Source organism: Topomyia yanbarensis, chromosome 3, assembly GCF_030247195.1.
Source record: "Topomyia yanbarensis strain Yona2022 chromosome 3, ASM3024719v1, whole genome shotgun sequence".
Lineage (NCBI taxonomy): Eukaryota > Metazoa > Arthropoda > Insecta > Diptera > Culicidae > Topomyia > Topomyia yanbarensis.
Window position 1 is genome coordinate 164,122,127 of NC_080672.1, and position 12,199 is coordinate 164,134,325.

The 12,199-nt window shown below is 42.4% G+C and overlaps 1 protein-coding gene across 2 annotated transcripts in view; it reads left to right on the plus strand.

Annotated features, from left to right (window-relative positions):
- The window catches only part of LOC131693013 (neuropeptide CCHamide-1 receptor), a 202,008-nt gene that overhangs the window by 189,451 nt on the left and 358 nt on the right, over positions 1-12,199 (plus strand). For both annotated transcript variants that reach the window (XM_058980459.1, XM_058980460.1), the window contains exons 7-8: positions 6,655-6,792; positions 7,096-7,230. In XM_058980459.1, the coding sequence (XP_058836442.1) occupies positions 6,655-6,792; positions 7,096-7,230 (273 nt within the window). The remainder of the gene's footprint in view (positions 1-6,654; positions 6,793-7,095; positions 7,231-12,199) is intronic.

A 12,199-nucleotide genomic window follows, 5' to 3' on the forward strand; every position in this document is an offset into this window, starting at 1 on the left:
TATAACTCCCAATTGCTTCAATGCACGTTTCGATGCAATCACGTGCCCTCCGACGTCGATCTGCATCCGTTGGACCGATCTGCAGTTACTGACCAACAACACCTCCGTCTTGTGGCGAGCTATTTGCAGCTTAACCCCGTTCATCCAGCTCTCGATCGCGTCTATTGTCTCCGTCACCGACACCTCCACTTCTTCAAGTGTCTCACCCATCACCGTTAGTGACACGTCGTCCGCGAAACCTACGATTTTCACTTTCCTAGGCAGCTGCAGCGTTAACACCCCATCGTACATCCCGTTCCAAAGGGTTGGACCGAGAATGGAGCCCTGAGGAACGCCCGCTGTGACACGCAATGACTTCTGTCCTTCGCTCGTCTCGTACAGTAGCACTCTGCTCTGAAAGTAGCTCTTCAGGATCTTGCACAGATAGTCGGGAACCCTCATTCTATGCAGCGCTGCAGCGATGGCTTCCCAGCTGGCACTGTTGAACGCGTTCTTCACATCTATCGTGACCACAGCGCAGTATCGATCTCCTCTTCGCTTCTGTTTAGATGACTTCTCGGCACTCTCGAGCACTATCCGAATTGCATCCACTGTCGATGCTCCTTTGCGGAAACCAAACTGCATCTTGGACACTCCGCGCTCACCTTCCGTGAATTTCGTCAACCTGTTAAGAATGATCCTTTCCAGGAGTTTTCCGAGTGTATCCAGCAGGCATATGGGTCTGTACGAGGTCGGGTCGCCAGGTGGCTTCCCTGGCTTCGGCAGCAACACCAGCTTCTGGACCTTCCACATTTCGGGGAAGTTGCCTTCATTTAGGCACTTCTGCATCACTATCCTGAACATGTCCGGATATGCCAGGATCGCAGCTTTCACACGTTTGGTATTCCATCCGGACCAGGGGCTTTCTTTGGTTTTAGGCGCTTCGATGCTTCTACTAGCTCGTCGTTAGTCACTTGCCGATCCATGTTTGTTCCTTCTTCCTCGCCGTGCGGTGACGGTGGCCATATAGTTGGATCGTGCTTCGGGAAAAGACCCTCGACGATTATCTTCAGCTTGCTCGGACACATTTCGACTGGCGTCGTTGGACCCTTCATTTTCGCCATCACGACTCGGTATGCGTCACCCCAGGGATTGGCGTCTACTTCTCGGCATAGCTCCTTGTGGCACTCTGACTTGCTAAGTCTGATCTCCCGTTTTAGAGCGGCCCTAGCTTCCCGAAACGATGCCTTATGCTCTTCTCTATCTGGTTCCGACCTTGCTCTTTGGGCCCGCCTTCTGGCTCTGAGACAAGCAGCGCGTAACGTACTAAGCGTCTCGTTCCACCAGTAAGCTGGACGCCGTTTGTTGCGTGGTTCCAGTTTTCGCGGCATTGTGGCGTCACAAGCCGCCACAATCCTTCTTGTTAGGTCAGCCGCATCCACGTTCTCGGTCCCGCCGTTCGGCCGAAGTGCCTCAACAAAGAGGTCTTTGTTGAAGGCTTTCGTCTTCCACTTTCGTTCGCCGGTCACCCTTCTCTGTACTGCCGCGGGGTTCCGTTGGCCGATACGGTAGCGAATCTCCTGGTGGTCACTATGCGTATACGTTTCGCATACTCTCCAATTCATGTTCGCCGTCAATGAGGGACTACAGAATGTGACGTCTATGATGGACTCCCTCCCGTCTCTCCGAAATGTACTAACAGAGCCTTCATTGCACAATCGTACGTCTAACTTCGCTAGAGCTTCCTGCAGGATACACCCTCTTGTGTTGGTTACTCTACTGCCCCATTCCACAGCCCAGGCGTTGAAGTCACCACCAATGACTACCGGCTTCCGATCGATCAACTGCTCGGTTAACTGCTCCAGCATTAGGCTGAACTGCTCTACTGTCCACCTTGGGGGAGCGTAACAGCTACATACGAAGATGCCGTTGATTTTGGCTATCACGAAACCCTCATAGGAACGTTCTACCACTTCTTGGATAGGGAATCTTCCCATTACTTGTATCGCTGCGGTTCCTGATCTATCCGCCACCCAGTTACCGTTATTAGGGGGGACTTGATAAGGCTCTGCGATCAAAGCGACATCGCACATAGTTTCTGTCGTAGACTGCCACAACAGTTGCTGTGCGGTATCACAGTGATTCAGGTTTATCTGGGTCATCTCCATCACCGTTGGCCTGCAGTCGCCTTCTTGTACGCTGGGCATTTAAAGCCACCCGTCTGATGGTCGTTCCCTTCCGCTGGGGTGCAAAGCAAGCACTTCGGCCTCTGCGTGCAGTCTCTCGCAAGATGGCCCGTTTCTCCGCATTTCCAGCACATCCCGGATCTGTCCGGGCCTTTGCAAGCCCCTGCTAAATGTCCAAAGCCTAAACATTTGAAGCATTTCTCTGCTTGTTTGTTTACTCGTGGGGCGGCTCTCAGTAGGCATCTCGACCATCCAACTGTAACCTTACCTACCTCCAGTGCCTTGTCTGCAGCGGTTACCGGTAAACGTATCATCGCTATCTGCGTTCCTCCGTATCCCTTCCTTAACCGGATCGTCATGTGCACCTCGCCCAGTTTGCACTGCTGCTTCATAGCACCTCTCAGCTCGTCTTCCGTCGTTATTTCGTCGAGGTCTTTGCACACGATTACCATCTCCGGGCTTAAGGCTTTAACTTCTGCCTTTCCGCCCATTGATTTAGTTATAGTCTCCTGCAAGGCAGAGCTACTAGTCGTAGTATTCTTCTTAAGCTCGAGGAGCATCTCATTTTTTTGGGTACGCCTGACTCTTAACACGTTTTCCCCCAAATCTTTCAGCTCCGGGTCCTCTCTGACCTTTTTGAGCAGTGCTGCGTACGTAGTCTCGTCATTTGCTTTGACGAGCACGGCTTCTCCCTTAGGCGCCTTCTGACGAGCCGAGGGTTCTGATTTCCTCTTCTGCTCCCCTTTTCGCTCCTCCTTCTTTTTTTGCTGTTTCCCGCGTTTCTCCTTCCGACCTACAACGGTGCTCCAGCTTTCACCCTGTAAGGTGGCGTCCTTTTCTTCGGCAGCAACAGCATCCTCGAGCGTCTGCCTCTTTGACCCGCCTGGTCTTTCTTCTCCTGGTGAGGATCTTGTCCTCTTTGGAGTTATGGGAACTGGCGTGTTCTCCACTCCAATCTGCCTCTCCTTACCCTGTTTCGGAGGGGCTAGGAGGATAGTAGCCTTAGCCGACGCGGATGCTCGCTCAGCTGAATCTGCCCTCTGCGTTGCCGTATCGTACTCTTTCACGGCAGACAGTAGCGCCTTCCGGATTTTGATGACCATCTCCTTAATGTCTTTGTGGACATTGTTTCTCATGTCCACGAACTTGTGGAGCTCCTCCACCAAGTGCCTCGCTACCACTACCTTTGGCGTTTGTGGGGTGTAGCTCCTTCCGCTCTGCTCCGGCTGTTTTTGTTGCTGCTGTTGCTGTTGCTTCGGCTTCCCCTCCTCCTGCTCTTGCTGGGTGACTTCAGCTACTATTGGTGGTGGTGACCTCACCAACCCACCTCTGGCAAACGGATTTGCCGTGCCTGCTCCATTTATATCGGTTGCTTGTTGTTTCTCCATTTTATTTTATTGGGTCCCAACTCCGGGCCGCTATCTCCACTCGCTGCACATAGTCGCCTCTCGTGATCCCATGATTATCTATGCTGCCGAAAAGCAGCAGTGAGGTCATGCAAGGGTTGACACCATCTCTCATGGGGAGTAGTGTTCAGAGCCGGATCGGCGTAAATCGGGAATGCTTCAACCGAATCTAGTACCACCAACCAAATGATGGCGAGATTCGAACGTACCCGGAGACCTGCCAGGGTTTTGTTGGAACGGAGGCAGCCATGCTGTTAGCCCACTCGCCATTTCAAGTCGGTGTCATCCTTCCTTACTCAGGGAGTAGAACAGCACGTCTGTCAGCCCTAAGTCGCCATCCTTTTCGTCATCCGTGTCCTGTCCGTTGCCGTTCGCCATGGCCAGTATACCATAATCAAGATGTTACTGGCGTCGATCCTGATGTGCCGGTTGGCACTCCGGTTGGGCTAGAGTGCTTTTATTGCCCAGATCTTAGATTATTGGAATCTTAGGATCTTAGCAGAAGCGGCACAGACTCGCTTCGTCGGAGCTGCTTTCGGAGTTATGGCATTTTTTAGAGGTTCAGAAGAGCCCAATCTTAGCCCCACCATATCCTAGCAAAACTCCCCAACTCGCAGTAGGGCTGTGGGGGGGGGGTTCGTTAGGCCCCTAGACTCCTGTCCTTCCTGTCCCTGCTGCCCCCTTTGTATGTATGTATGTATGTATGTATGTATGTATGTATGTATGTATGTATGTATGTATGTATGTATGTATGTATGTATGTATGTATGTATGTATGTATGTATGTATGTATGTATGTATGTATGTATGTATGTATGTATGTATGTATGTATGTATGTATGTATGTATGTATGTATGTATGTATGTATGTATGTATGTATGTATGTATGTATGTATGTATGTATGTATGTATGTATGTATGTATGTATGTATGTATGTATGTATGTATGTATGTATGTATGTATGTATGTATGTATGTATGTATGTATGTATGTATGTATGTATGTATGTATGTATGTATGTATGTATGTATGTATGTATGTATGTATGTATGTATGTATGTATGTATGTATGTATGTATGTATGTATGTATGTATGTATGTATGTATGTATGTATGTATGTATGTATGTATGTATGTATGTATGTATGTATGTATGTATGTATGTATGTATGTATGTATGTATGTATGTATGTATGTATGTATGTATGTATGTATGTATATATGTATGTCATGTATGTAGTGTGTATTGAAACATTCTCGGAATTTTCTGAGCCGATTTTCACAAACTTAGTCTTAAATGAAAGCTACAACGCTTTCATCGGCTGCTATGAAATTTTGTGTGGATCCAACGTCTAGTTCCTGAAGTACAGGGTGATAAGTACGATCATGCAGAAAAACCAAATTTGAACGGATACTGCGAATGAATAAAGGTGAAAATTTCCAAAAATGTGAACACAACTGCTTGGATTTGTAGTTCTAAGTCACGAACAGTCATTCAAAGTCTCCTTGGCTACATTGGCCACCATCGACGGTACCGGAGGCTCGGGGAAAGTACCCAAATTTAACATAACAATTACATCGGTTTCTTGGAAATGGCTAGACCATTTGGACCAACTTCTGTTTCAAATGGAAGTTTTCACAATATGGGCGCACCTGGGTTCGAGTCCCCGCACATAGGGTTAGAATTTTTTCATAAGAGATTTTTCTAATCCGAAGAGGCGAATGACCTTAAGGTTAAAACCTCTATAATCGAAATAAAAAAAAGTTTTCACAACAACGTAAACCGCTATTAAATTTAATTCCGACCCGACTTATGGTTCCGGAGTTACGGGTTGTGGTATGCGGTCACATAGAAAATTCCGATTGAAACCGATACCGCGATGAATGCAAAAAAGTCAAAATTTCGCTGGAATGTGTGTCAAACAAATTGCATTTGCAGTTCTTCTCATAGACGTCTATGATATTTCATACGGATCGGTTATATGGTTCCGGAACTATAGATTGAACCGTCCGGTCACATATGAAATTCCCATATAAGCCAGAACTAAAATTTTATTTTCAAAGAGCATGATCTCACAAAATTTCAGAAATCAAATTTGTATTTTCGATGCCACATTCAATGTAATAATTCCCTGGCTGTTCCGAAAAAAATTATGAATACGTTTTGGCGTTTAGACCTTTTGGGCATAAAAGATCCTTCCTACACATGGTGCGGAACTGTTACTGATGGTTCAAATTTTCGATTTGGTCTTTTTTCTTTTACAACATTTTAGAAATTGAATATTGATTTTTTTCTTGTATATTCACAACTATGCCATGTATAATGAAAATGTAATTTGTACATTAGAAAGTTTATAATGAACATAACCAACCATGAAATCCTAGTGCTCATAATTGAGAAAGGCACAATTACACCGCTAGGTGGATTAAAACAGGTTTTTCGCTTTACCTTTGATTAGATGTAGCCTGTAAGATTTTTCGTACTAATGTTGTCTAATGCTGATTTGAGTGTTTCTCTGGATCCTGCCACTTTCCTATATAGGTGAGATTTTCAACCAACATTTTAATTCCTTCCAAAAAAATTTCTTGCATTCTTTAGCTAAAAATAATCGACACGTATGTTGAATCAAAATGCGTAGCATTGTGAAATTGTTTTCATTCATTTTGTTTACATTCTACCGTACATTTTTCCAGATTCCTGTATTTCAGGTCAAACGATCTTTTATTTGTAATGGTCAAAACAAACAACAATTTATGAAAATATTACAGAGCATCGGGAAATTATTTATAATCTAGAATTCGAATCTCGTGCATAACCTAGAACTCGAATCTCGTGCATGGTATTCGCTAGACATTTTCAATGTAACCGTGGTCGTGTTTTGTAAATAACCCTGTTTTTTTTTATTTGCCGTGTTTTTCTATTAACAAGAAACCAATCAATTTCGCGTTGCCCTTTTCCACATCTTGCATGACAGTATACATTTTCCAGAAAAGTTTATTACGACTGACATCCATGTGTCCAATCACCGAAAAACTCAATTGATCATAAATATATAAACGTACAATTTATCCTCATTTCAGCCCAAATTCCCAGGAGGAATATAATCAGTTTTGGCATGTATTACGCATCGTGGGGTTTTGCCTGTCATTTGCCAACAGCTGTGCCAATCCCGTTGCACTGTATTGCGTAAGCGGTGCCTTCCGGAAGCACTTTAACAGGTGAGTCATGTTTCCAATACATGTGTTCCAGATATGCTCAGTTTCATCCAGCTGCAGCGGATGCCTGAAAACTTAGTTTGATATCCTTGATTATACACGATAACTAGATTTGATAGAAAAAATTAAATATGTAATGAAAGTTCGTTGATACCACCTTTGGTACACTGCTCTTAACAGGGCATCCATGTTCAGTTCTCGCATCGATTACACTGTGTAATCTATTGGAATCCTCTTAGCAGAACCCATTCAAGAATTAAATTCCCACTAATTGCATTTATTTACTGCTCTTCACACTTTCACCAGATACCTGCTGTGCGAAGGATCGTCAAGCGCCCGCAGACGTCGCGGCGATAACCTCGGCCATCGGGATACATCACTAACGAGCACCATGTCCAGACGGTACCCCAGCAAGCGATTCGGAACACAGTCGATGCGGATGTAAGTACATACAGTGTCGAACAAAAGAATAAAACCGCTTTACACAAAATGAAACATCAGTAATTTTATATATTTTCTTTCCTTTGAATATCGAGTTAGTTCCACGCAAATCAATTAATTTATTATAACTTTCGAAAAAAAGAATATGAAAATAGAACATATCCAGCGTCTTTACATTGAAATTAAAAGATTTGAACTTTTGTAAAATTTCAATGAAATATGTGTATACTTGTTTCGATCCCGTAGGTAATTTTAAAAGTTTGAAATAAAAAATGCTTTACTCATACTCATTACTTTACTCATGTGATTAATAAATGTTCGTTGAATGATGTTAGTTTTATCAAACTTTGCATCTACATGAGTAATTTTTTTAAGTTCTCATATATCATGCTATTCACTATGCAGTAGTAAAAAAATATAACATGAATCGGAATATTGGAATAGTTATTAAAATTTGCACGACATTGAGCGCGAGAACTAATATTGGGGAGGTCTGACCAAGATTTTATGGGGAACTTTGAGCAAGTGACAAGAAACTGAAGAAAGGTACGAAATTTCTAATATTTACTATTCTGTGGTATCTGCTGTTCATGTTAATGACGCAAAAATAATCCCACCCTAAACACCACTCTATATCATTATGGTGCTAGTAAACAAAGCTAGCAATTATATGGCTGATTTTGTGACGTGTGAACATGTAATACAGTTAATCCCTGAAAGGAAATGCAATAAAAAAATCAAAAGTTTTGAAATGCAACTGTTTTGTATTTTTACTAGTACCATCTTGATAATATGGAAAAATATGATTCAAGCATGTTTCATGCCATTATTTTTTGTCCAGATTTTTCAAAGTTCTTCTGGTTAAGTCTTCCCAGGCCTTGGTTAAGTCTCCCCGCAGTGGGACGAAAAAAAATTTACAGGAAAACTTTTATAACTTTTGCTTTTGATCCGGTAAATTAGGCCAACTCCGTCCCAAAAGAAACACTCCTGAGCCGTAATATGACATCATATTAATCATAACGTGGAGGTTACAAAAAATGTCAATGCCACAGTGGTCTTATTGTTTTGTCCGTAAATGTACCTTGTGCCACCGCGTACGTGGATATTATACTAGGTGTTTGTTAATGAATGGTGTTTGGTGAAAATATGCAAAAGCATTTGAACTATCAAATTTCATTCGCCGCTTTCATCACCGTCTCTAAAATGCTACAATAATGTGGTCTTCCTTAAACCACGTAGACTGATGAGAGGAAAGGGAGGATATCCGAAAAAGTGAAGGAGAAGGAACGCATATCTTTATAGTTATTCTAGTTGCAGTTGAAAACTGGAAAATTCAACCAGCGATAATCTTATTTTCTTTATACTGGATTCGCTCCAATTTGATGAAATGTATGTTCGCAGCGGATCGAAAACAGAAACAACCGTACTCCATCTCCCACAATATCATTGTTTGGTACAGCCTGATCAGATCTCCTGGGTGGGCCGGTTGTTGCACGAAGAAAATTTATTTTCTGTTTTAGATACATAATGTGGCATCCCCAGGTACTTTAGTGACGACCCGATCAGAATGAAATAACAAGATTATAACAGAACAAAATTTTTGTAACATATTGTGTTATAAATTAGGCCTCGTTAGTAGTTAAAATAACAGAAATTTATAACAAGTAACAATGCGAGATATAGTTTTGAAATATTTCTGTTATGTGTTTCTGATCGGGGAACCATACCCCAAGATATTTGAAAGTTAAAAACTGAACCATATTTTGACCCATTAATTGAAGCTGTAGTTGAACGAAAATACGACTAGCTATGTTTTCTCCACAAAGAATTCGATGCCCAGCTGGAGGGCCCAAGCAGAAAAATTGTCCAAGGTATCTTGCAATGGTCCTTGCAAATCGACAGCTTTAGGACCTGTATTAGAGACCACACCGTCATCTGCAAGCTGCTTTAGCGTGTATAAATTGACAAGACATTGGTCAATGTCATTCACGTAAAAGTTGTAAAGAAGGGGGCTAAGACATAAGCACTAGAGAAGACCAGTATAACTAACTCGTGATTTGGATAAATGACCATACGAAAATGCATGTGTTTTTCAGACAACAAATTGAGCAAAAGGTTGTTTAGAGTCGGTGAAAGACCATGCTGATGAAGCTTCTCAGAAAAATTTTTGTTGGAAACTGAATGAAAAGCCCCCTTTATATACAAGCAAACTGATGCGATCTTCTCTTTGCTAGCATAGGCCATTTCAAATTCTGTTGAGCGCACAATCGTTCGTTCCTTTGCCTTTGCGGAACCCAAATTGTGTATCTGACAGTAAGCCATTTGTTTCGACCCGATGTTCCCTACTGGGGTTCATCAAAGTCGCATCCCGAGCAGAGTCTGACAACAAATTGAAAACTAAACTTGATGTTGTGATGTTCGGCAAATGATTACTCAGGTTGTTGTCTTTTTGGTCGTTTTGACGGTTAAAAGATCAAAATGGAGAGCAGCAAAATTATCCTATGACATCAAACAGAAAACTAATTCTGCTATCAGTGAGAGTAAATTGAAAGCTCATTGAGATGTTGAAAATTTTTTTGATAACAAAATATGTATTCACTTTGATGTTTCACCAAAGAAATATAAACATAGAAAATTCTTCTAACAAACTAGGATAGCAAAACGAGATCAAAATTTGAAGTGATATTTAAAAAATCTAAAACTGATAGCAAAATAAGATTTCAATTTGATGCTATTATCAAAATATGGTTTCTACTTGTTGTAATTTTGATGTTCGACTTTGCTCGGGATGTCTATAGTCAAAGGTAGACAAGTTAGTACATACGTTTGTAGAGACCGGTGACGTAGTTATCTTTAGCATTTCTGCAAAAGATTTCCTAGAGCATCCCTGAAGGAAAGGCTCCAGTTTCTCCTCCCGCTGTTTATACGTGAGATATGTCCCTCACAGTAGAGACACTTTTCAACATCTTTTCCACAGGAGTCATGCACATGATTTCCGCCACATCTCCCACAGCGAACCTTAGTACGGTTTATGACCCGCAGCACAAAAAGGCGAACAGGTGGACGAACCTCGTCAAAGAGAAGATAGTTAGGTAGAACCGGCGAAGGTCAACCGATAAGAGTCTGAGTTGACATATGTCCTCTTTCCGTCTTGCGAATGATGCTGGAGCAATCGTTTGTATTACAGTATCTTCACTGGCTGAAGCATGGGGTCTTTAAAACACCCAATTTCATGTCAGCAGATCGGTGCAATTCAAACTCGAATCGGAGACGACCTCGCATATCGCCACCAGATTAGCTGGCACATATACTCTGAACTCCTTCGTAAAAGGCCCGTAGCCAGCAATATCATTTGCCTGCTTCACAATACCATTCACCACCCGTAGCTTAGTAGAAGAACCAAGAAGGAGGGACGTAATATAATAGCGGTACTTGTCTTTTATAACAGTATTCAGCAGCTCAAAAGATGAGAAACTGTGCCACTACTCTAATAGTCGAAGAAGGGTTAACGAGCACATATAAAAGAAACAAATCCAAACCTCGAAAAGACGAAGAATTCTGAAGATAACCTTTAAAGCGGTTTAGCTAGCAGTTCTTAACAGCGCTGTACTGCACGAACTGAAAAAGTTACACGCTCTGAGAGACCTTGCGAATGCTTCTTGCTTTCTTCTTTCTGCTTCTTGCTTCTTGTTTTTACTTCTCGTTTCTTGCTTCTTGTTTCTTGCTTCTTGCTTCTTGCTTCTTGCTTCTTGCTTCTTGCTTCTTGCTTCTTGCTTCTTGCTTCTTGCTTCTTGCTTCTTGCTTCTTGCTTCTTGCTTCTTGCTTCTTGCTTCTCGCTTCTTGCTTCTTGCTTCTTGCTTCTTGCTTCTTGCTTCTTGCTTCTTGCTTCTTGCTTCTTGCTTCTTGCTTCTTGCTTCTTGCTTCTTGCTTCTTGCTTCTTGCTTCTTGCTTCTTGCTTCTTGCTTCTTGCTTCTTGCTTCTTGCTTCTTGCTTCTTGCTTCTTGCTTCTTGCTTCTTGCTTCTTGCTTCTTGCTTCTTGCTTCTTGCTTCTTGCTTCATGCTTCTTACTTTTTGCTTCTTGCTTCTTGCTTCTTGCTTCTTGCTTCTTGCTTCTTGCTTCTTGCTTCTTGCTTCTTGCTTCTTGCTTTTTGCTTCTTGCTTCTTGCTTCTTGCTTCATGCTTCTTACTTTTTGCTTCTTGCTTCTTGCTTCTTGCTTCTTGCTTCTTGCTACTTGCTTCATGCTTCTTGCTTCTTGCTTCTTGCATCTTGCTTCTTGCTTCTTGCTTCTTGCTTCTTGCTTCTTGCTTCTTGCTTCGTGCTTCTTGCTTCTTGCTTCTTGCTTCTTGCTTCTTGCTTCTTGGTTCTTGCTTCTTGCTTCTTGCTTCTTGCTTCTTGCTGCTTGCTGCTTGCTTCTTGCTTCTTGCTACTTGCTTCATGCTTCTTGTTTCTTGCTTCTTGCTTCTTCTTGCTTCTTCTTGCTTCTTGCTTCTTCTTGCTTCTTGCTTCTTGCTTCTTGCTTCTTGCTTCTTGCTGATTGCTGCTTGCTGATTGCTGCTTGCTGCTTGCTTCTTGCTTCTTGCTTCTTGCTTCTTGCTTCTTGCTTCTTGCTTCTTGCTTTTTGCTTCTTGCTTCTTGCTTCTTGCTTCTTGCTTCTTGCTTCTTGCTTCTTGCTTCTTGCTTCTTGCTTCTTGCTTCTTGCTTCTTGCTTCTTGCATCTTGCTTCTTGCTTGTTGCTTCGTAATTTTCTCGAAATGAAATTGCTTATACTCCCTAAAGGAGTTAACACTGGAGTAAATCCCCACAAACCAACTTAAAGATAAGTCTGATGTTTCGAGTTTCGAATTCTCATCGTCAGTAGCTAACAGCTGGCCTGGTCGCTAGGTAGACACTAAATGCAAAAAATGGATTTAGAATTTACCTAGCGAGAATTCGAAACATAAAATATCAATAAAATTAATTTTACTTATC